The 21,907-nt window shown below is 38.2% G+C and overlaps 1 protein-coding gene and 1 long non-coding RNA gene across 2 annotated transcripts in view; both read right to left on the reverse strand.

The window, feature by feature from the left end:
* Window positions 1–291: 291 nt before the first annotated feature.
* On the reverse strand, window positions 292–7,021 carry LOC125782426 (uncharacterized). The gene is made up of 3 exons (XR_007425102.1): window positions 6,773–7,021; window positions 5,488–5,661; window positions 292–452 (listed from the first exon to the last, which is right to left on the reverse strand). It is a non-coding gene; the product is annotated as an uncharacterized LOC125782426 (long non-coding RNA).
* A 252-nt stretch (window positions 7,022–7,273) lies between these two features.
* Window positions 7,274–21,907, reverse strand: part of LOC125782470 (NACHT, LRR and PYD domains-containing protein 2-like) — a 95,383-nt gene continuing 80,749 nt past the window's right edge. The window contains exons 4-5 of the mRNA XM_049466666.1: window positions 7,911–8,078; window positions 7,274–7,451 (exon numbers count right to left, since the gene is read on the reverse strand). Of these exons, the coding sequence (XP_049322623.1) occupies window positions 7,274–7,451; window positions 7,911–8,078 (346 nt within the window). The remainder of the gene's footprint in view (window positions 7,452–7,910; window positions 8,079–21,907) is intronic.

Below are 21,907 nucleotides of genomic sequence, written 5' to 3' on the forward strand. Positions count from 1 at the left end.
AAAACGTCCTGGGGGTGAAATTAGTGTACAAACAAAGACAGAAACTATATAAAAGAGCACATGACAAACAAAACAGAGAGAAAAAAAAGAGACAGCAGGAAACAGGGCAAAAGTGCAACAGCTTGTAATGAGTTAAGTTATATTTAATAAATATTATACATAATAAATTAAATACATGTCCAAAGTTCTAAATATGAACTAGTTGAATAGTTAAAATAGATTAAAGAGATTTACAATAATTCATATAATCTCAGCACAGTCATGTTATAAGAATTTTAAAATTTTCTTACCGTAAATGACATCCTGATTTCTTCATTAGCTCTGAGAGCTGTTTTACTGACTTTCCCAGTTTATTCTCCTGCAGATCCAATTCTCTCAGGTGAGAGGGGTTTGAGGTTAGAGCTGAAGTCAGAGCAGTGCAGCCTTCCTCTTCTATACTGCACTCCTGAAGCCTGCAGAGACACAAACTCTTTACTATTTTCTATTAACAACAGTGTTAGGCGTGTTACATTTGTGTAATCGCTCACGGATTTTATTTGCTCACGTGTAAAATATAGGTGTACTCTCACGGACTTTATTTGCTCACGTGTAAAATATAGGTGTGCTCACACAAATTTACCATGCTCTCTCTCTCAGATTAACTCTCCTTGTACGAATCTGCACGCGCGCTCTCGGATATATCATCCCCGTGTGCTATCTGGCTGTTCTTAATGTTTTGAGAGTGTGCGCGCGCTCAACTTCCCCCTGTGTGCTCGCGGAGCGTTCCCCGCTCAAGCGCGGAGCTTTACACTGCAAGAAAGCTGCCAAAAGTCTCCAGCCAATCAGACGTGGCAAGAGGATTTGATCATGATGCCGCTTGCTCTGCATTCTCATTGATTGAAAAAAACGCAATGAAACTTAAATATTAAGTACAAGACATTTTTTGCATTAATAGCTGAAATATGTTGCTCTGAAAAAATGAAATATAATATCCCTGTATAAAATTATTTAAAAATCAAGGTTTACTTTAGTAAACTCCAAATTAGATTAAAAAAAAAATATTTTTTTGGATTGTTTTTACTATTGCATTATCAGCTCAGAACTAGATGGCCACTACAGCTGGAATGAATTTCGGAACACCAGCATTCTGACACAGCAGATTGGCTATGTTATTTAGGTAACAGTTAGTCTCTAAATCTGTTTCACATTCATAATACCATAATAAATATAATAATATATATATATAATATAAACCATTATAATTATTCCACAGAACATCATATAAACTAATATGAATACATATTAGTAGTAAATCAACTTTACCTGAGGCCAGTGACCCGAACCATCCATATTGGAGAAGTTACAGGTTTTTTTCAACCAATGAGAATGCAGAGCAAGCGGCATTAGGAATTTAATTGGTCAAATCCTTTGCCACGTCTGATTGGCTGGAGACTTTTGGCAGCTTTCTTGCAGTGAAAAGCTCCACGCTCGAGTACGGAACGCTCCGCGAGTGTAGCGGATAAGGAAATAGTAATAGTATTTATTCTATTTTTGTTTCACGTAAACTCCCTCTCTAATAATCTCTGCTGTTTTTGAGAGTATTTCTTGGTTTTATTTATTTTATATTTGTAATTTTTTTTGTGCAGTTTCGTGTTGGACTACTGAGCGTAAGCTGAATTCTGAAGCAGGCTTTTATTTTGAAATCGCGCAAGTTCTCAGTATCAGCGCAGGCTTCTCTCTCCTCAGTTCACGCTAAATATCACTGAGGAGAGGTGAGTGTTTTAGTGTGCTCTTCAGAAAACACAGTTTAAAAGTTGTATAAGTGCTTAATCTGCTCTATATCTGTTCGATTACATGTATTTTAGTACTAAGAGTAAGATATTAAGAGTTGTGTGTAGTTATTTCGTGTAGAGAGTGTTTTTAAATCAGTACAGCAGATTTGATGGAGTCAATTGGGTGCAGCTGCCAGCTTAGCTAAAATGGTGTGCTTTTCTTCTCACAGCTGCATGTGTGTGTAAAAGAAACAGAGAATTCACTCCATGCTGTGTTTTGCTGCTCTCATGCACAGATACTGACACAGTTTACTGTTTAATGAACCACTCTATTGTTTGAGAATTGTTTTGTTGTATGAAATTAATGTTCAGAAATAGAAAAATGTGTCATATTCGGGATCCTTTCTATATGTGCGTAGTACAATATAGTGTGTAATATTTTATTTCATAGCTAAAAATATATTTGTGATAAATGTTTATTTTTATAACAAAGTACTCTATTTGTAATTAAGTATTTTTATAATCCATATTTTATTATATGTATTTGTACACTTAATATAGAAAAAAAGAGAACACACAGTATTGCATATGTAATGCTCAGTTCGCGCTAAATATCACTGAGGAGAGCTGTATGTGTGTGTAAAAGAAACAGAGAATTCACTCCATGCTGTGTTTTGCTGCTCTCATGCACAGGAGAGGCAATAAAGACCCAATATATGGCAGAGCGTGTCCAGTCTTTCCATTCCTTGCAAGTCACAACGCAGAGGGTATCAACGCTTGAGGGGCGTGGCTTATCCAACTTGGGCAGAAACAGAGACAGACACACACACAAGCCGGCTACACGAGCACATAGGGGGAAGTAGAGCGTGCGTGCACGCTCATTAAAAAAACATTAAGAACTGCCAGGCGCACAACATACTGCATATGTGACATAACGTAGGCATAATGTTGACACATTATTCAAACATTTAATAGTCTGTGTATGACCTTATTGTCAAGTGACACATTTTAGATAATGTTTTCATTTTTGCCTTATGTCTAGTGTTATTCACAAAAACACATATAATTTCCATCTTGGTATAGCACTTAAGATTGACTGAAAGAAACTGGCCACATTCGATTCTAGCTGTAAAAACGAATTACAGCGTATGCAGTTAGAAATGCAAATGAGAAGGAAGCACTAAGAGGAAGAATACAAGAACTGGAACACCATAAAAAATAATTTTAAAATGCAGTGTTTTTTTTTCTTCTAAACATGAGGAATGCATTTGCACGTTCTGCCCCGAGCCCTACCCGACTACCCAATTAAAACCGACTTTTTTTTATTACATAGAGCTTTAAAACTGAGTTTTTAAAAATATTTTCGTGCTGTTTAAATGAGCAAAATCTGTTCATAATGATTTAAGAATATAAAATACTTTCTTAACAAACTAACATTTTAATAATTAACATATAGCCTGTCCAAAAACACTAAAAAATGGCTATGCCCTGCACACTCATTAAATCAAAATAGGCCAATAGCAATAATTTACAATGACTTTTCTTCTACTCTAATATAATTAACAATGTTTAAGAATATAAAATACTTTCTGAACAAACGATTTTTTTTATTTTAAGCATATAGCCTAATTTTATAGCCTTTATTTTAAGCGTATAGCACTCTACGAAGCTGACATGCGTGTTGTTTCTATCAACAACTAACTTGAATTAGCTCCATACCTTTGACTGTCCTTCGCATTGGACCAAATTTAACTCACCTTGTAATGTTTCTCCTCACTTCAGAAGGCTCCATTTTGTTGGCTATTTAGCTACACACAGCTCTGCAAGACAAGTGCGTAATGCGGAGTAGAGGAGCGCATGTGTGAGTTCGGGTCGGGAATCGGGTCAGGCTCGGGCTGATAATCTAAACTCTACTGCTGTGGAAGCTTGAATGATGTGTTGAAAATCATTTATTTTTATTTTTGCAAATTCTGAAGACATTGCGAATAGAAAGCCTACTGCCTGCTGACCGGCGTCGGAAAGCGGAGACGCCTCTGTTTACCAGCCATAACTATAAAATAAAATATACTTAAAATGTACACAGTAACTATTAGTTACTAGCTATATTTTTTTCTGACATTTATAAGGATTTATATTTATGCTTACTACACGGACTTACTCCTAGACTAACATAGGAGATGTTTTGCCGTTTGAGAATTAGACAGATACACCTGATGCTTATTCCCACTCATTCTCTAACTGTACCGCGGAGCTTTTTAACTGTACCGTGGAGTTCACCTACTGTCGCGGAGCTTTTTAACTGTACCGCGGAGTTCACCTACTGTCTTGGAGCTTTTTAACTGTACCGCGGAGCTCACCTACTGTCGCGGAGCTTTGTAACTGTACCGCGGAGCTCACCTACTGTTGCGGAGCTTTGTAGCTGTACCGCGGAGCTCACCTACTGTCGCGGAGCTTTTTAACTGTACCGCGGAGCTCACCTACTGTCGCGCGGAGCTTTTTAGCTGTACCGCGGAGCTCACCTACTGTCTCGGAGCTTTTTAACTGTACCGTGGAGCTCACCTACTGTCGCGGAGGTTTTTAACTGTACCGCGGAATTCACCTACTGTCGCAGAGCTTTTTAACTGTACCGTGGAGCTCACCTACTGTCGCGGAGCTTTTTAACTGTACCGCGGAGCTCACCTACTGTCGTGCAGAGCTTTTTAGCTGTACCGCGGAGCTCACCTACTGTCGTGCAGAGCTTTTTAACTGTACCGCGGAGCTCACCTATTGTCACGCAGAGTTTTGACTGTACGACGGAGCTCACCTACTGTCGCCCGGACCTCATACTGTTCTGCAATGAAGGTGGACAGCCGAATTTTTAAGTTAAATACTTGATCTGCCATCGAAGGCGGAATGTCCGCCCTAGCTGATGCTCCTGGCAAAGGGGTGGTATATTGCACTGCTCTGGCTGCTGCTTTATGTAGGGTCTTGTTCGAGATAATTTTTTTTACCGCTTGTACCGTACATCAACTTCTTAGAGCACAATGTACAGTAACAAGTACCAGGTTGCCGAAGCTTTTGACACCAGCTCAAGCCCCACATCTTCGATCCATGCCCAACGCCATTTATTCTTTATGCTTTTATTTATTTATTTATTTTTTACAGAGCCATGCTACACCGGATTTCGGAACGCTATCACCCCTGTAAATTTGCGTGAGCACACCTATATTTTACACGTAAGCAAATCAAATCAACAAATCAAATTATTTCAACGCCGTTATTCACATCGCTGATTAACAAACAATAATTTACATAGCACATTTCAGTAACACAAAGATGAGATCAGTTTTTATATGAGAGAGAACAAAGACTGTTAAAGGTTACATTCTCTTTTATACTGCATAAAACTTTTCTACTTACAGTAGTTCCTGTAGTTTACACTCCTGATTCTTCAGCAGTTCACAGAGCTGCTTCATTTCTGAATCTCCTAGTTTATTTATACTCAGATCCAGAAATCTGACGTGGGATGGATTCAAACAAAGAGCCGAGGACAGATCAGCACAGCCTTCTTCTTCTATACTGCACCCCTGTAGCCTGCAGACACACAAACTCCTTACTATTTTCTATTAACCAACATAATAATATACATAGCACATTTCAGTAACACAAAGATGAGATCAGTTTTTATATGAGAGAGAGAACAAAGACAGTTAAAGGTTAGATTCTCTTTTATACGGCATAAAACTGATCTACTTACAGTAGTTCCTGTAGTTTACACTCCTGATTCTTCAGCAGTTCACTGAGCTGCTTCATTCCTGAATCTCCTAGTTTATTTTTACTCAGATCCAGAACTTTGATGTGAACTGGATTCGAACAAAGAGCCGAGGTCAGATCAGCACAGCCTTTCTCTTTTATACTGCAATTCTTAAGTCTGCAGAAAAAAATTACAGGTTCTTTACTTTGGAACAAATATATAAAAACAATAATTATTAAACTATGCACTTTATTAGGAGACAAAGTCTGCATTCCGTAAGTAGCAAATAAGTTTAACAGCATTTTATAAGAATACATTTAAACATTGTGAGCCATATTCACTTTACATGCTATGGGAAGGGTGAAAGGGAGTCAGTCTATGTATTGCGGGGGGGGGGGGTGTTGGGGTGGGATGGGCGGATTGGGGGGGGGTGGGTGTCCTCTACATAAACAAACTGCGTGTTGGTAAACAGCCACTGCTCCGAGGCGACAGAACAGCTGACTGTGAAGTGTTGCCCCTCAATATCTGCCTCGTGAGTTTTCTGTGGTGTTCGTGATTGCTGTTTACATAGCACCGGATGCTAATGCTAACAACGCGCTGAAGCAGCTTTATGACAACATCAGCTCGCTTCAGAACAAGGATACGCTGCCGAGGTTTTACCAACACGTGAACATCCCAACGCGATGCAATAACACGCTGGACCATGTTTACACCAACATGAGGGATGCGTACAGAGCCTTTCCCCGCCCCCACACAGAAGACCATCACTTTGTGGCCCAGTGATGGCGACGCTGTGCTGCAGGACTGCTTCGGCTGCACAGACTGGCAGGCCTTCAGGGAGGCTGCTGAGTGTGAGGGGGAGCTGGATCTGGAGGAATACACATCGGCTGTTCTCGGGTAAATCAGCAAGTGCACAAATCACACTGCACTGACACAAAAGGACAAATCACTGTTTACATACACTGTCATTTTAAACCGCAGTGAGACATTTTATCTTTTACTGCTCTAATTCCATTATCATGCTGCTATAGCAAGCTTTCACTCTGGACTTCATGTTGCTGCTACCTGTCTACTCTCTCTCTTTATTTATGTATTTATTTATTTTTTGGGTAATTATCTTTTTCTATTTTGTATATTCTATTTTTATTGTATTCTTTTATTTTGTTACCTTATTTTATCTATATATCTATTTTAACAACAGCTCTTGGGTGTAAACTGGAGCGTAAGATCACAATTTCGTTCCACCACATGTGATGCGTATGACAATAAAATCTCCTTGAATCCTTACCTCAGTTTCTCCAGTTTACAGCGAGGATTCTTCAGTAGATCACAGAGCTTTTTCAGTGCTGACTGAAGTAGTTTATTCTCATTCAGATCCAGCTCTCTCAGGTGTGAGGGATTTATAATCAGAGCAGAAATCAGACCAGCACAGTCTTTCTCTGTAATACTGCCAACTTCATACAGTCTAAAAAGAGACGGAGACAAAGAAGAGCTAGATTAGTATATTTATTATTCTTTCATCTATCTGGGAAAAACAGCAAAAGTTACCACATTTTCTTTTTATGTAACATTTAAATATTGATGTTTAGCATGATTTGGATTTATTTGTGTTTTGTAAAGTTAGATAAAGGAAATTTCATTATGTACACTACCAGCCTAAATGGGGCCATTTTAAGGCATTAGGTGGACCCAAGCAAAATGTAAGTTTAAAGCAAGGCCAATAAGCAAGGTGGAAACAGTCTGTAGGCAAAAATCCAGGCTCTATTTAAAACTATATTTGAGTTATTGCTTACGTGAAGTTCTGCAGTCTGCAGTGAGGATCCTCCAGTAGAGCAGACAGCTGATTAACTGAGATCTTTTTTGGGTTAATTTTGCTCAGATCAAGCTTCCTCTGCAGTAAAGGGTTTTTATTCAGAATATGTTCAAGAAGAGTGCAGGCTTCCTCTGCAGCATCACTTTTCAGCAGCCTGTAGAGAGACCAACAGCATAGATATATTAATTATACAATTAAGAATAAAACACAGTTTACTTTAATTATCCTATGACTGGCTAAACAAAACAAACTGATATTCTACTGCCCCAGTGTTGATGACAACTAAACCAAACCCATAATAGATGACTGCAATATGACTTATTTCTTCTGTATTTCTAAATGATGATTTCAGTAATATCCATTTGATGTTAATTTCATTGAGTAGTGCACACAACGTTGTGTATTTCTATTTAATGTATCTCTAATTAAGCCCTAGATGTGATTATGTCTTTTATGAAATACAGTCAGGTGAGATCTTGGCCCTTTAACAAACAGGTGAACTGACTAATTTCTCGTGTAATTCTGCATTTATTGAAAGTTACTAAATTTAAGTAAAATAGTTAATGTATAGTAAATGCGTTAAGAATAAATTGTTTATTAAAAATGTAATTACCTCAGAGTTTTCTTTGAATATATAAATACAGAAGTAATCTGCTCAACTCCTTTGTCTCCGGGGTCATTCCCACTGAAATCCAGCTTTTTCAGATGTGATTTGGGGTTTGCTTTCAGAGCTGAAGTCAGAGCAGAATATCCTTCCTCTGTTACACTGCAGGATGAAAGACTAAAGAAAGACATATAAGTATACAATGTAATTAATCATAGCAGTACAGTACAGTTTAATATTCCTTCCTCAGAAAATACCACCATTAATTTCTTTCACTGTTAAAGTGCTATCAGACTCACAGAAGATATTACCTCAGCGTTTCAAGTTTACAAAGAGGATTCTTCAGTGCTCCGCAGAGCTTTTTCACTCCTGAATCCTGCAGCTTGTTGTTACTCAGGTCCAGTTCTCTCAGACTGGATGAGGTGAGAACTGTGGCTAAAGCTGAACAGCTTTCTTCTGTTAGATCATCATTATTGATTCTAAAAGCAAAACATCAGGACAAAATCGTGAAACTGTGAAGGCAACATGAATACCAGTTCATTATGTAATTAAAAATGCTGCATAAAAGTACATAAAGTTTTAAAGTTGTAATTCCTAATATGCTTGGTTTGTTTTACCTTTGCCTTTTTAAAATAAAGTACTAAAGTTTATTTTACTGGTGTCAATCGATAAAAACAAAGGATTGGTCACACCAAACTTTTGTGATTAATCTTGAGACTGTAGGGAGTGTGTGTGTGTTTGAGGGGGTAGTGAGAATCTGATTCAGGATTTTAATTTATATTTCAACAAAACTATTTTTTTTCTTCTGAATGTAACACCCTGTTTATGTTGCTCAATAAAACTGCCAATATGTAAATTAATTGCACGTGTTAATGTTTTTTTTTAAGAGCAGTAGTTTATTTGAGTAACTCTGGTAATCCTAATTTATCTATAATCCAGTGTAATGTCTCAATTAATTTTTTTTGTAGACTGCAGGTTAGATTATGTATATATTTTCCAATTATTATAGGGTATTTTAGGCAGAAAGTAAGGTGGGTGAAAATAGTGAACACCTCTAATTCTGCATGTTTGGCTGCTGGGGGGGGGTGGTGCTAAAGTCACTAAAACTGTATTACTGTATCAAAAACCCATTTCTTTCAAACGATTCCTGGATGATAATCTACACACATTTCTCTACTTAAAAACATTTATTTGGTTGAGTAAAGCGTTTTATTCATTTACAGTAAGCTTAGGTTTCCAGTAATAATAGAGGCCACGCGGCTAAGTATTACTTCGTGAGGCTCCTAACTAGCCGTAATGCTCCAACATTCTATCAAGTGCTGCAGCTTTGTAGCTAAGCAAAATCTTATTTTTGAGCACTGTGTACCACATAAAATTGGTTCAGGGTCAGTAAGCACAACCCGATACATACATACATATATATTGCGCACTGGATTATAAGACGCACTGTCGATTTTTGAGAAAATTAAAAGATTTTAAGTACAACTTATAGTGTGAAAAATACCATAGCAAGAGTTATTTTCATGGCAAAGAGTGCAAACTCTATAATGCTTATTAACAATATTACTATGAGATCTACCAAGAATAACTATAGAGACCATATATAAACATTTATATACACACATGGACAAAATTGTTGGTACCCCTCGGTTAATGACAGAAAAACTCAAAATGGTCACAGAAATAATTTGAAGCTGACAAAAGTAAAAATAATCAAATGATTTCTGTAAATGTTAATGAGACTTCTGCACCTCTCAGCAGGTATTTTGGCTCACTCCTCATGAGCAAACTGCTCCAGTTGTCTCAGGATTGAAGGGTGCCTTTTCCAGACGGCATGTTTCAGCTTCTTCCGAAGATGCTCAATAGTCAATAATCAGTGCATCTTGCTGGACAACAAAAATGGCACCGATTGGTCAATGGGTGGCGCTTTAACAAGGAAAGTTCATTTTTCACATTTTGCACATTAACTCCAGAACCATAAAACCTACATTAATTTTTTTGGTGGATTCCTTGGGTCAATACCTACAACATTGCAATTTGGACCATGCACTTCTCCACACTTAGATTTTTTGCAAATTTGCATAATATGCACAACATATTTTTGCGAACTAGTCCTAGGTATTTTGACCAATCCTGACATGTTTGATATCAAAGTACTCATGAGAGGCTTCAATATTCATCATTTATTTTTTATTTGTAAACAATATGGCCACCATATGCAAATTAGTCCTTCTGGATGTATGCCCCATTCACTCCAACAGTTACATTTCAAGCACTGTTTCTCAGCAACTGTACAACCTAACAGCCTGAAACTTAGCATACAGAATCTATCATACAAACTCTAAAGGATGATTAAAGGGCAACTTCATCAATCAAAATGGCTGAACCCCATCAGCCAATCAGCATTCACCAGGCTTTTTGGCAGGCTGTATGTTGCCCAATCAGGATGAAACTTGGGTGTTATGTTCAGATGGAGACATTGCAGTGACCTGCAAAGTGGTGAAACAATTTGGCCACTGGGGGCGCTGTTTTAAAAAAAAAGTAGTATATGTCATTCATATCATAATATTTTGACATCTAATTGGTTTTGCCATATTAAGTGCAGAGGCTCTAACACATTTGTAAATACAACTATGTTCAAAAAGGCTTTGTTTATTCATAATTGCTAATTGTTTTAAAATAGCTATATTCAAATTACTCTCTGCATATTTGACATATGACCTAAATTTTGGTCTTGTTGCACACTGTAGAGTCTGCAGGTAAATAGTCATTAAAAACAATTGTAAAATTGTCACTTACAATAGTGTCCAGGAATCAAGCAATCTGTGCGTCGATTTAATTTAATTTCTAACCTAAATTGCGCTAACTCTGCAGTATTTGCTCTAATCATCTCACAATGTTAAACAGTTCTATAAATGATCACTGTGATGAAGTGCCATTTAATTTAGAACAACTTTATGATTACATGTCATGTCAGAAAATGCACTCCTTTGTGTTAATTTAAACTTGTATGGCCAAAAACTTAAGCTTATTTAAAAAAAGGTCAATCTGAACATTCTGGTTGAAGACTCCTGATCAAAAACCATAACATGTAGACGCCTTTTGACTAATTGTAACTCTACAAACTTATGATATTATGTAATATAATGTAATATTCTACAAACTTCGATAGATTTGTATGTGAATTTTAGCACTGATCATGTTCAACTGCCTCCAAACATTAATAACAGGTGAAAGAGTTTTGATAATCTCTAAATGTGACAGAGTGTTTCCAATTATATTAGACCTTCTTACACATTACCATCCTACGCTCTAGTAGGCACCATTGTGCCAGTTGGTGCTTGAACCCACTGAATGCCGCTTGCGGCTATATTCTATTATTACTTTTGTCAGATTCAAGTTATTTCTGTGACCATTGTGGGTTTTTCTTTTATTAACTAAGGGGTACCAACAATTTTGTCCACATGTGTATATACTTAAATATATGGTCTCATATATTTAAAGACACCATATAGTTGGAAATATAATAAAAGTTGGAAATTATATATATATATATATATATATATATATATATATATATATATATATATATATATATATATAATTACTGAAACAAATGAGAATACTGACTGGAGTCTCCTCAGTTTGCAGTGTGTATCCTGCAGTAAATCACACAGTTGATTCACTCTGGAATCTCCTGAAAGTCCTGCTGGATTCCTGCTCAGCTTCAGCTCTGTCTGCAGTAAGACATTCTTTCCTAGAGCTGAAGAAAGAGAAATCCAGGCTTCATCTGCAGCAGGAGTCTTCAACAGCCTGCAAAGTGAGGAGATTGTTTAAGAATCATATGTCTTTAAAATATTTGAAACGTGAGCCTTTTAAGGGTTTAAGTGATATTACTAATCTAAAACAAAATGTATCATCATACACCCCATCAACAGTCTATTTCCACGCCTTGTCTTGCGCATGCATCGTTAAAACAGCGTTGGACTATAGGAATATATTAAAGTCAGTGAGCGTGGTGGTCTGGAAGTGAGGTGTGTTCAGGTAAGTTTCTGGCATGTTTTATCTTGGCAGCGGGAAATACAGATGCGACACTCACCAAGATAACCCCTGACAAAAGTCAACAGTCAGCCACACAACCATGACTGGATCACTGATCACCATGAGCCCTGCGCTCCCCAGACACTTTACCCTATACCATCACTTCTTTACCACAGCAAAAACACCCACCCAGAGCCTTTAGCAATCAACTATAAAATAAAATATAGCCGCAAGCGGCAATCATCGGGTTCAAGCACCAACTTGCACAATGGTGCCTACTGGAGCATTGAATGGTGATGTGTAAGAAGGTCTAATATGATTGGAGATGCCCTGTCACATTTAGAAATTATCAAGTTTTTCACCTGTTATTAATGTTGAGCAGAGGCCTTTCAACCTGATCAGTGCTTAAATTCACATGTAAATCTAGTGAACTTTGTAGGATATTCATTAAGTGAGTTAGAACTAGTCAAAAGGTGTCTACATGTTATTGGTATTGATCAGGTGGCTTCAACCAGAATGTTCACAAAGTGGTATTCAGATTGACCTTTGAACCTTTGCAGAACAAGCTGAAATGTTTGACCAAACAAGTTTAAATTAACACAAAGGAGTGAATGTTCTGATGTGACATGTAATTACGAAGTTATTATAAATCTAGTTCTGAATTAAATGGCGCTTCATCCAGCACCAACTAGCACAATGGTGCCTACTAGAGCATAGGATGGTGATGTGTAAGAAGGTCTAACACAATTGGAGACATTCTGTCACATTTAGAAATGATCAAAAGTCTTTCACCTGTTATTAATGTTGAGAAGCGGCACAAAGGAGTGAATGTTCTGATATGACATGTAATGTCAAGTTATTCTTAATCTAGTTCTGTATTAAATGGCGCTTCATCAGAGTGATATTGTACATAGGTCTTTAACATTGTGAGATTACAGCAAATACTGCAGTTACAGCAATTTAGGTTATAAATTCCAAGGACGCACAGATTGCTTGATGCCTGGAGAGTATTGTATGTGAAATTTTCACAAATGTTTTTAATGAACATTTACCTAGAGACTCTACAGTGTGCAGCAAGACTGAAATGGAGGTGATAGGCCAAATATCCAGAGAGTAGTTTCAATATAGCTATTTTCAAACAATTAGCAATTATGAATGAACAAAGCACTTTTTAAACATAGTTGTATTGAGAAATTTGTCAGAGCCACTGTACTAAATATGGCAAAAACAATTAGATGTCAAAATAGTACAGCATGATTGACATATACTCGTTTTTTTGGAACAGCGCCCCCCAGTGGGCGGATTGTTTCAGCACTTTGCAGGTCACTACAGTGTCTCCACCTGAACATAACTGCCAAATATCATCCAGATTGGGCAACATTCAGCCTGCCAAAATGTCTGCTGAATGCTGATTGGCTGATGGTGTTCAGCCATGTTGATTGATTAAGTTGCCCTTTGAACATCCTTTAGAGGCTGTATGATAGATTCTGCATGCAAAGTTTCAACTTGCTAGGTTGCACGGTTGCTGAGAAACAGTGCTCCAAATTTACCTCTTGAAGTGAATGGGGCATATATCCGGAAGGACTAATTTGCATATGGCGGCCATATTGTTTACATATTTCAACTTTTTCTTAATGAATATTGAAGCGCATGCTCTCACGAGTGTTTTGATACCAAACATGCCAGGATTGGTCAAAATTCCTAGGACTAGTTTGCAAAAGTAGGTTTTGCATATTATGCAAATTAGCAAAAAATCTATATAGACGGAAGTGCATGGTCCAAATTGGAAAGTTGTTGGTATTGACCCAAGGAATCCATCAAAAAAAGAATTTTGAATGTAGGTCTTATGGTTTTTGAGTTATTGAGAAAATTGTGAAAAATGAATTTCCTTGTTTATAGCGCCACCACTTGACCAATCGGTGCCATTTTTGTTGTCCACCGAGATGCACTGATCCTACATCTACCTACCAAGTTTCATTTCTCTATGACTTACGGTTTAGGCTGCACAACTGTTTTTTCAGGAGAAAAAGAATAATAATAATAAATATAGCCGCAAGCGGCGATTTACGGGGTTCGAGCGTTACAGGCAAAGAGACCCCTGGAGGCCAGTTAGGCTCAAAACATGTTGCCGGTTGACCAGCATCACCAAACTGGATGAGGATGACCAGCATGACCATGAAGACCAAGCTAGATTACCAGCATGACTAATCTGGATGACAAACTTGTTGACCATATTGACCAAGCTGGAGGACCATAATGACCAAACTGGATGACCAGCATGGCAAAGGTGGTTGGCCAGTATGACCAAGCTGGAAGACCACCATTACTATGAGGACAAAGCTGAATGACCAGCAGGACCATAATGACCAATGTGAATGGCCAGCATGACCAAGCTGGATGGCCAGCATAACCAAGCTGGGTGACCAGCGTGACCATAAAGACCATAATGGCAATGCTAGATGAGTGGTGTGAGTAAACTAGTTGAAAAGCATTGATAAATTGAGCTGTAGTGTTCATCAGGTTTTATGTGGGGTCTTACTGCACTCTAGTGGGCATTTGGTGAAACAAATTCAGTTCTTAAATTGAAAAAACTCAAGGCATTAAAAGGGCATATAAATAACCCGTATATAGTATATAAGTTTTGACCTGATTAACATTCCGCCTGTTAAAAGCTTGCTGGAATGTGATTGGCTAATCTGGCTAAATCTTTGCATTTTTGGTAAATACATGTAATTACAATGTTGTAAAGGCTTGTAAAGTATTGTCCTGATTGGTGATTGTTTATCCTGTCAAAAGCTTGCTGGAATCTGATTGGCTAATAGCGATCGCAAAAAATTGCATATCAAATTTTCCTTCTGTGAAACATTAGAACATAGGCCATAGATGATACATGCCAAAGGAGAGCTTCTTAGCTTGTACGGTTCCTGAGAAACAGATTTTTAGCTTTGGCTCCGCCCCCTGGAGGCATATGTCTACACAGATTGACAGGCTACCTCAGAATCATGTTGGTATCAAAGGTCTAAAGTGGCATTAGTGTAGGTTTAAGCATTCAAAAGTTACAGCTGTTAGAGTAAATTTGGGTGTGCTACGGTAAGATTAATTTGCATATGGCGGCCATATTGTTTACAAATTTCACAATTTTTTCAATAATTATTAAGGTTGGGACTCTGCTGAGTTGTTTGACACCAAATTTGACAGGATTGGTTAATGACCCTAGGACAAGATCTCAAAAGTAGGTTTTGCATATTATGCTAAATAGCAAAAAATCTAAGTGGGCGGAGCTTAGTGGTTCTATTGACCTTTTTGATTTGCCATTAACCAAGGAATCATATAATGCAAGAATTTTTGCTCTAGCTATCAGGGCGTGGGAGTTACAGGGCAAAAGGCGTTTTGCTTTGCCATAGCGCCCCCTTGAGGCCGATAGGGCTCATCTTTTGAATCTGAGTAGCGGTGAGAAGTACTACCATATGACCAAGTCTCAGCCCTGTAGGCCTTACGGTTTCTTCTGCCCAATCACTTCTATGGCAGAAAAAGAATAAGAATAATAATAAATATAGCCGCAAGCGGCGATTTACGGGGTTCGAGCGTTACAGACAAAGAGGCCCCTGGAGGCCAGTTAGGCTTAAAACATGTTGCTGGTTGACTGGCATCACCAAACTGGCTGACCAGCATGGCAAAGGTGTTTGGCCAGTATGACCAAGCTGGATGACCAGCATTGCTATGATGACAAAGCTGAATGACCAGCAGGACCATAATGACCACTGTGAATGACCAGAATGACCTAGCTGGATGGGCAGCATAACCAAGCTAGGTGACCAGCGTGACCATAAAGACCATAATGACAATGCTAGATGAGTGGTGTGAGTAAACTAGTTGAAATGCATTGATAAATTGAGCTGTAGTGTTCAGCAGGTTTTATGTGGTCTCTTGCTGCACTCTATTGGGCATTCGGAGAGCCTAGCAGTGAGGCATGACAAGGGCACATATTAATAACCAATAATATCAATAATAGTACATAAGTTTTGACCTGATTGACATTCAGCCTGTCAAAAGCTTGCTGGAAAGTGATTGGCTAATAGTGTCCATATCAAATTTTCATTTGGTGTACCATTAGTGCATAGGCCATAGATGATAATTGGCAAGGACGACCTTGATAGCTTGTATGGTTCTAGAGCAACAGCTATCGAGCATTGGCTCCGCCCCCTGGGGGGGGGGGGGTGTATGTCTACTTAAACTGACAGGGTATCTGAGAATCATGTAATGATCAAAGGACTGAAGTGGTATTAGTGTCAGGTTAAGCATTCAAAAGTTATAAGTGTTAAAGACATTTTACTGCACCATGGTAGAACTCATTTGCATATGGCGGCCATATTGTTTATAAATGTAAAGATTTTTTTAATAATTATTGAGGAGTAAGCTCTGCTGAACTGTTTGACACCAAACATGTCATGATTGGTCAAGGATCCAAGGAAAAGATCTCAAAAGTAAGTTTTGCATATTATGCAAATAAAAAAAAAATTAAGTGGGTGGAGCATAAACAAGAATGACCCAGGCGGCTGACTAGCATGACCAAGAAGGATAAAGATCTTCAATTAAGCAAGACAAGCAAGATTAAATAAGTTCAGCAGAGCTTTAATTTAGAATAATTCACCTGTAGCTGTTTCACCAAATGACCACCAGAGCGCAGCAAGAGACCACAAATAACCTGCTGGAAATCTATCACTCTATAAGTAAGACAGAACATTCCCTATCAGTGTGTTTCTATTTATTAAAAAGAGAAGAAAAGTCCGATTGGGCTCCAAATTGGTACTCATGATCAAGTGGTCTGTATTTACATGTATGTAAATTTGTGTGTTGATAGGGTCAAAGGTTCCTGACTTCTGACCATTTAGGTTTGAAAAAAGTAATAATACAGGCTTATGGCCTACAAAATGGCTGTTGCTCTTTGGCCATATTAGAGGCAAAAAATATCTGATTTGGCTCAAAATTTGCAATCAAGATCACAATATCAGTCTATATATGTATGTCAATTTCTGTGTTGATAGGGTCAAAGATTCCTGACTTCTGTCCATTTAGATTTGAAAAAAGCGATAATACAGGCTTGAGGCCTACAAAATCGCTGTAGTTTTCCAGCCGTTGTAGAGGCAAAACATGTCCGATTTGGCTGAAAATTTGCAGTCAAGATCAGATTATCAGTCTATATATGTGTATAAATTTGTGTGTTGATAGGGTGAAAGGTTCCTGTCTTCTGTCCATTTAGGTTGGAAAATAGCGATAAATAGAATAAATTGAAAATAGTTATTTTTTCACTGTAGAGCCTACTGAAGACTTATTTGGCTCATACTTGGCACGTGTACTTCAAATGTCATTGTTAATTAGTAGCTTCAACAGTTTTGGCATGTTTTAAACTTTGACAGAGTTTTGGCCAAATAACTCTGAAAAGGCTTTCACGTACATGTTTGATCAAGGTTTATGGGCCTCAAATAGTTAAAATGTCAAGATTTTTTTGATAATTATTTACCTACAGGGTCTCAAGATTGCATCAAGACCAAATTTGTTTTGATTGATTAAGGACTTAAAGACAAGTTCGAAAAGAGCAATTTTTACTCTTTTGGCCACTGATGAAAATCTTTGCATTTTTGGTAAACATATGTAATTACAAAGTTGTAAAGGCTACAGCAAAGTATACGACTAAAAAAGAATAACAAGCCTAGGCCACTTGTACCTTTAGATATAACTGATTTTCTGCTATAGCGCCCCCTTTAGGCCAATCAACGCCATATTTTAATGGATGATAGAAGGCCCTGAGATACATGTAGGGTATAAGTATCGTCCTGATTGGTCATTGTTTAGCCTGTCAAAAGCTTGCTGGAATCTGATTGGCTAATAACGATTGCAAAAATTTGCATATCAAATTTTCCTTCTGTATAACATTAGGACATAGGCCATAGATGATACATGCCAAAGGAGAGCTTCATAGCTTGTACGGTTCCTGAGAAACAGATTTTTAGCTTTGGCTCCGCCCCCTGGGGGCGTATGTCTACACAGATCGACGGGCTACCTCAGAATCATGTTGGCATCAAAGTTGTAAAGTGGCATTAGTGTAGGTTTAAGCATTCAAAAGTTACAGCTGTTAGAGTAAATTTGGGTGTGCCACGGTAAGATTAATTTGCATATGGCGGCCATATTGTTTAAAAATTTCTAAATTTTTTCGATAATTATTGAGGATGGGACTCTGCTGAGTTGTTTGACACCAAATATGACAAGATTGGTCAATGACCCTAGGACAAGTTCTCAAAAGTAGGTTTTGCATATTATGCTAAATAGCAAAAAATTCTAAGTGGGCGGAGCTTAGTGGTTCCATTGACCTTTTTGATTTGCCATTAACCAAGGAATCATATAATGCAAGAATTTTTGCTCTAGCTATCAGGGCGTAGGAGTTACGGGGCCAAACGCGTTGACCTTCGCCATAGCGCCCCCTTGAGGCCGATCGGGCTCATCTTTTGAATCTGAGTAGCGGTGAGAAGTACTACCATATGACCAAGTCTCAGCCCTGTAGGCCTTACGGTTTCTTCTGCCCAATCACTTCTATGGCAGAAAAAGAATAAGAATAATAAATATAGCCGCAAGCGGCGATTTACGGGGTTCGAGCGTCACAGGCAAAGAGGCCCCTGGAGGCCAGTTAGGCTTAAAACCTGTTGCTGGTTGACCGTCATCACCAAACTGGATAACCAAGCTGGGTAACCAGCGTGACCATAAAGACCAAAATGACAATGCTAGATGAGTGGTGTGAGTAAACTAGTTGAAAAGCATTGATAAATTGAGCTGTAGTGTTCATCAGGTTTTATGTGGTGTCTTGCTGCACTCTAGTGGGCATTTGGTGAAACAACTTCAGTTCTTAAATTCAAAAAACACAAGGCATAAAAAGGGCATATAAATAACCCATATATAGTGTATAAGTTTTGACCTGATAAACATTCTGCCTGTCAAAAGCTTGCTGGAATGTGATTGGCTAATAGTGACCACAAAAGTGTCCATATCAAATTTTCATTTGGTGTACCATTAGTGCATGGGCCATAGATGATAATTGGCAAGGATGACCTTGATAGCTTGTATGGTTGTAGAGAAACAGCTATCGAGCATTGGCCCCGCCCCCTGGGGGGGTGTATGTCTACTTAAACTCACAGGGTATCTGAGAATCATGTAATGATCAAAGGACTGAAGTGGTATTAGTGTCAGGTTAAGCATTCAAAAGTTATAAGTGTTAAAGACATTTTACTGCACCATGGTAAAACTAATTTGCATATGGCGGCCATATTGTTTATAAATGTAAAGATTTTTTTTTTATAATTATTGAGGAGTAAGCTCTGCTGAACTGTTTGACACCAAACATGTCATGATTGGTCAAGGAGGCAAAGACAAGATCTCAAAAGTAGGTTTTGCATATTATGCAAATTAAAAAAAAATTAAGTGGGTGGAGCATAAATAAGAATGACCCAGGTGGCTGACTAGCATGACCAAGAAGGATAAATATGTTCAATTAAGCAAGACAAAAATGATTAAATAAGTTCAGCAGAGCTTTAATTTAGAATAATTCAAATGTAGCTGTTTCACCAAATGACCACCAGAGCGCAGCAAGAGACCACATATAACCTGCTGGAAATCTATCACTCTATAAGTAAGACAGAACATTCCCTATCAGTGTGTTTCTATTTATTAAAAAGAGAAGAAAAGTCCGATTGGGCTCCAAATTGGTACTCATGATTAAGTGGTCTGCATATATATGTGTGTAAATTTGTGTGTTGATAGGGTCAAAGGTTCCTGACTTCTGTCCATTTAGGTTTGAAAAAAGCGATAATACAGGCTTATGGCCTACAAAATGGCTGTTGCTCTTTGGCCATATTAGAGGCAAAAAATATCTGTTTTGGCTCAAAATTTGCAATCAAGATCACAATATCAGTCTATATATGTATGTCAATTTCTGTGTCGATAGGGTCAAAGGTTCCTGACTTATGTCCATTTAGGTTTGAAAAAAGCGATAATACAGGCTTGAGGCCTACAAAATCGCTGTAGTTTTCCAGCCGTTGTAGAGGGAAAACATGTCCGATTTGGCTGAAAATTTGCAATCAAGATCAGATTATCAGTCTATATATGTGTATAAATTTGTGTGTTGATAGGGTGAAAGGTTCCTGTCTTCTGTCCATTTAGGTTGGAAAATAGCGATAAATAGAATAAATTGAAAATAGTTATTTTTTCACTGTAGAGCCTACTGAAGACTTATTTGGCTCATACTTGGCACATGTGCTTCAAATGTCATTGTTAATTAGTAGCTTCAACAGTTTTGGCATGTTTTAAACTTTGACAGAGTTTTGGCCAAATAACTCTGAAAAGGCTTTCACGTACATGTTTGATCAAGGTTTATGGGCCTCAAATAGTTAAAATGTCAAGATTTTTTTGATAATTATTTACCTACAGGGTCTCAAGATTGCATCAAGACCAAAGTTATTTTGATTGATCAAGGACTTAAAGACAAGTTCGAAAAGAGCAATTTTTACTCTTTTGGCCACTGATGAAAATCTTTCCATTTTTGGTAAATACATGTAATTACAAAGTTGTAAAGGCTACAGCAAAGTATACAACTAAAAAAGAATAACAAGCCTAGGCCACTTGTACCTTTAGATATAACTGATTTTCTGCTATAGCGCCCCCTTGAGGCCAATCAACGCCATATTTTAATGGATGATAGAAGGCCCTGAGATACATGAAGGGTATAAGTATCGTCCTGATTGGTCATTGTTTAGCATGTCAAAAGCTTGCTGGGAACTGATTGGCTAATAACGATCACAAAAATTTGCATATCAAATTTTCCTTCTGTAAAACATTAGGACATAGGCCATAGATGATACATGCCAAAGGAGAGCTTCATAGCTTGTACGGTTCCTGAGAAACAGATTTTTAGCTTTGGCTCCGCCCCCTGGGGGCGTATGTCTACACAGATTGACGGGCTACCTCAGAATCATGTTGGCATCAACGGTCTAAAGTGGCATTAGTGTAGGTTTAAGCATTCAAAAGTTACAGCTGTTAGAGTAAATTTGGGTGTGCCACGGTAAGATTAATTTGCATATGGCGGCCATATTGTTTACAAATTTCACAATTTTTTTGATAATTATTGAGGATGGGACTCTGCTGAGTTGTTTGACACCAAATATGACAGGATTGGTCATTGAGTTTAGGACAAGTTCTCAAAAGTAGGTTTTGCATATTATGCTAAATAGCAAAAAATCTAAGTGGGCGGAGCTTAGTGGTTCTATTGACCTTTTTGATTTGCCATTAACCAAGGAATCATATAATGCAAGAATTTTTGCTCTAGCTATCAGGGCGTGGCAGTTACGAGGCCTAACGCGTTGACCTTCGCCATAGCGCCCCCTTGAGGCCGATCGGGCTCATCTTTTGAATCTGAGTAGCGGTGAGAAGTACTACCATATGACCAAGTCTCAGCCCTGTAGGCCTTACGGTTTCTTCTGCCCGATCACTTCTATGGCAGAAAAAGAATAAGAATAATAATAATAATAAATATAGCCGCAAGCGGCGATTTACGGGGTTCGAGCGTTACAGGCAAAGACGCCCCTGGAGGCCAGTTAGGCTTAAAACATGTTGCTGGTTGACCGGCATCGCCAAACTGGATGAGGATGACCAGCATGACCGTGAAGACCAAGCTAGATTACCAGCATGACTAATCTGGATGACAAACTTGTTGACCATATTGACCAAGCTGGAAGACCATAATGACCAAACTGGATGACCAGCATGGCAAAGGTGGTTGGCCAGTATGACCAAGCTGGAAGACCACCATTACTATGAGGACAAAGCTGAATGACCAGCAGGACCATAATGACCAATGTGAATGGCCAGCATGACCAAGCTGGATGGCCAGCATAACCAAGCTGGGTGACCAGCGTGACCAT

This window comes from Astyanax mexicanus, chromosome 17 (genome assembly GCF_023375975.1).
Source record: "Astyanax mexicanus isolate ESR-SI-001 chromosome 17, AstMex3_surface, whole genome shotgun sequence".
NCBI classification, from domain to species: Eukaryota; Metazoa; Chordata; class Actinopteri; order Characiformes; family Acestrorhamphidae; genus Astyanax; species Astyanax mexicanus.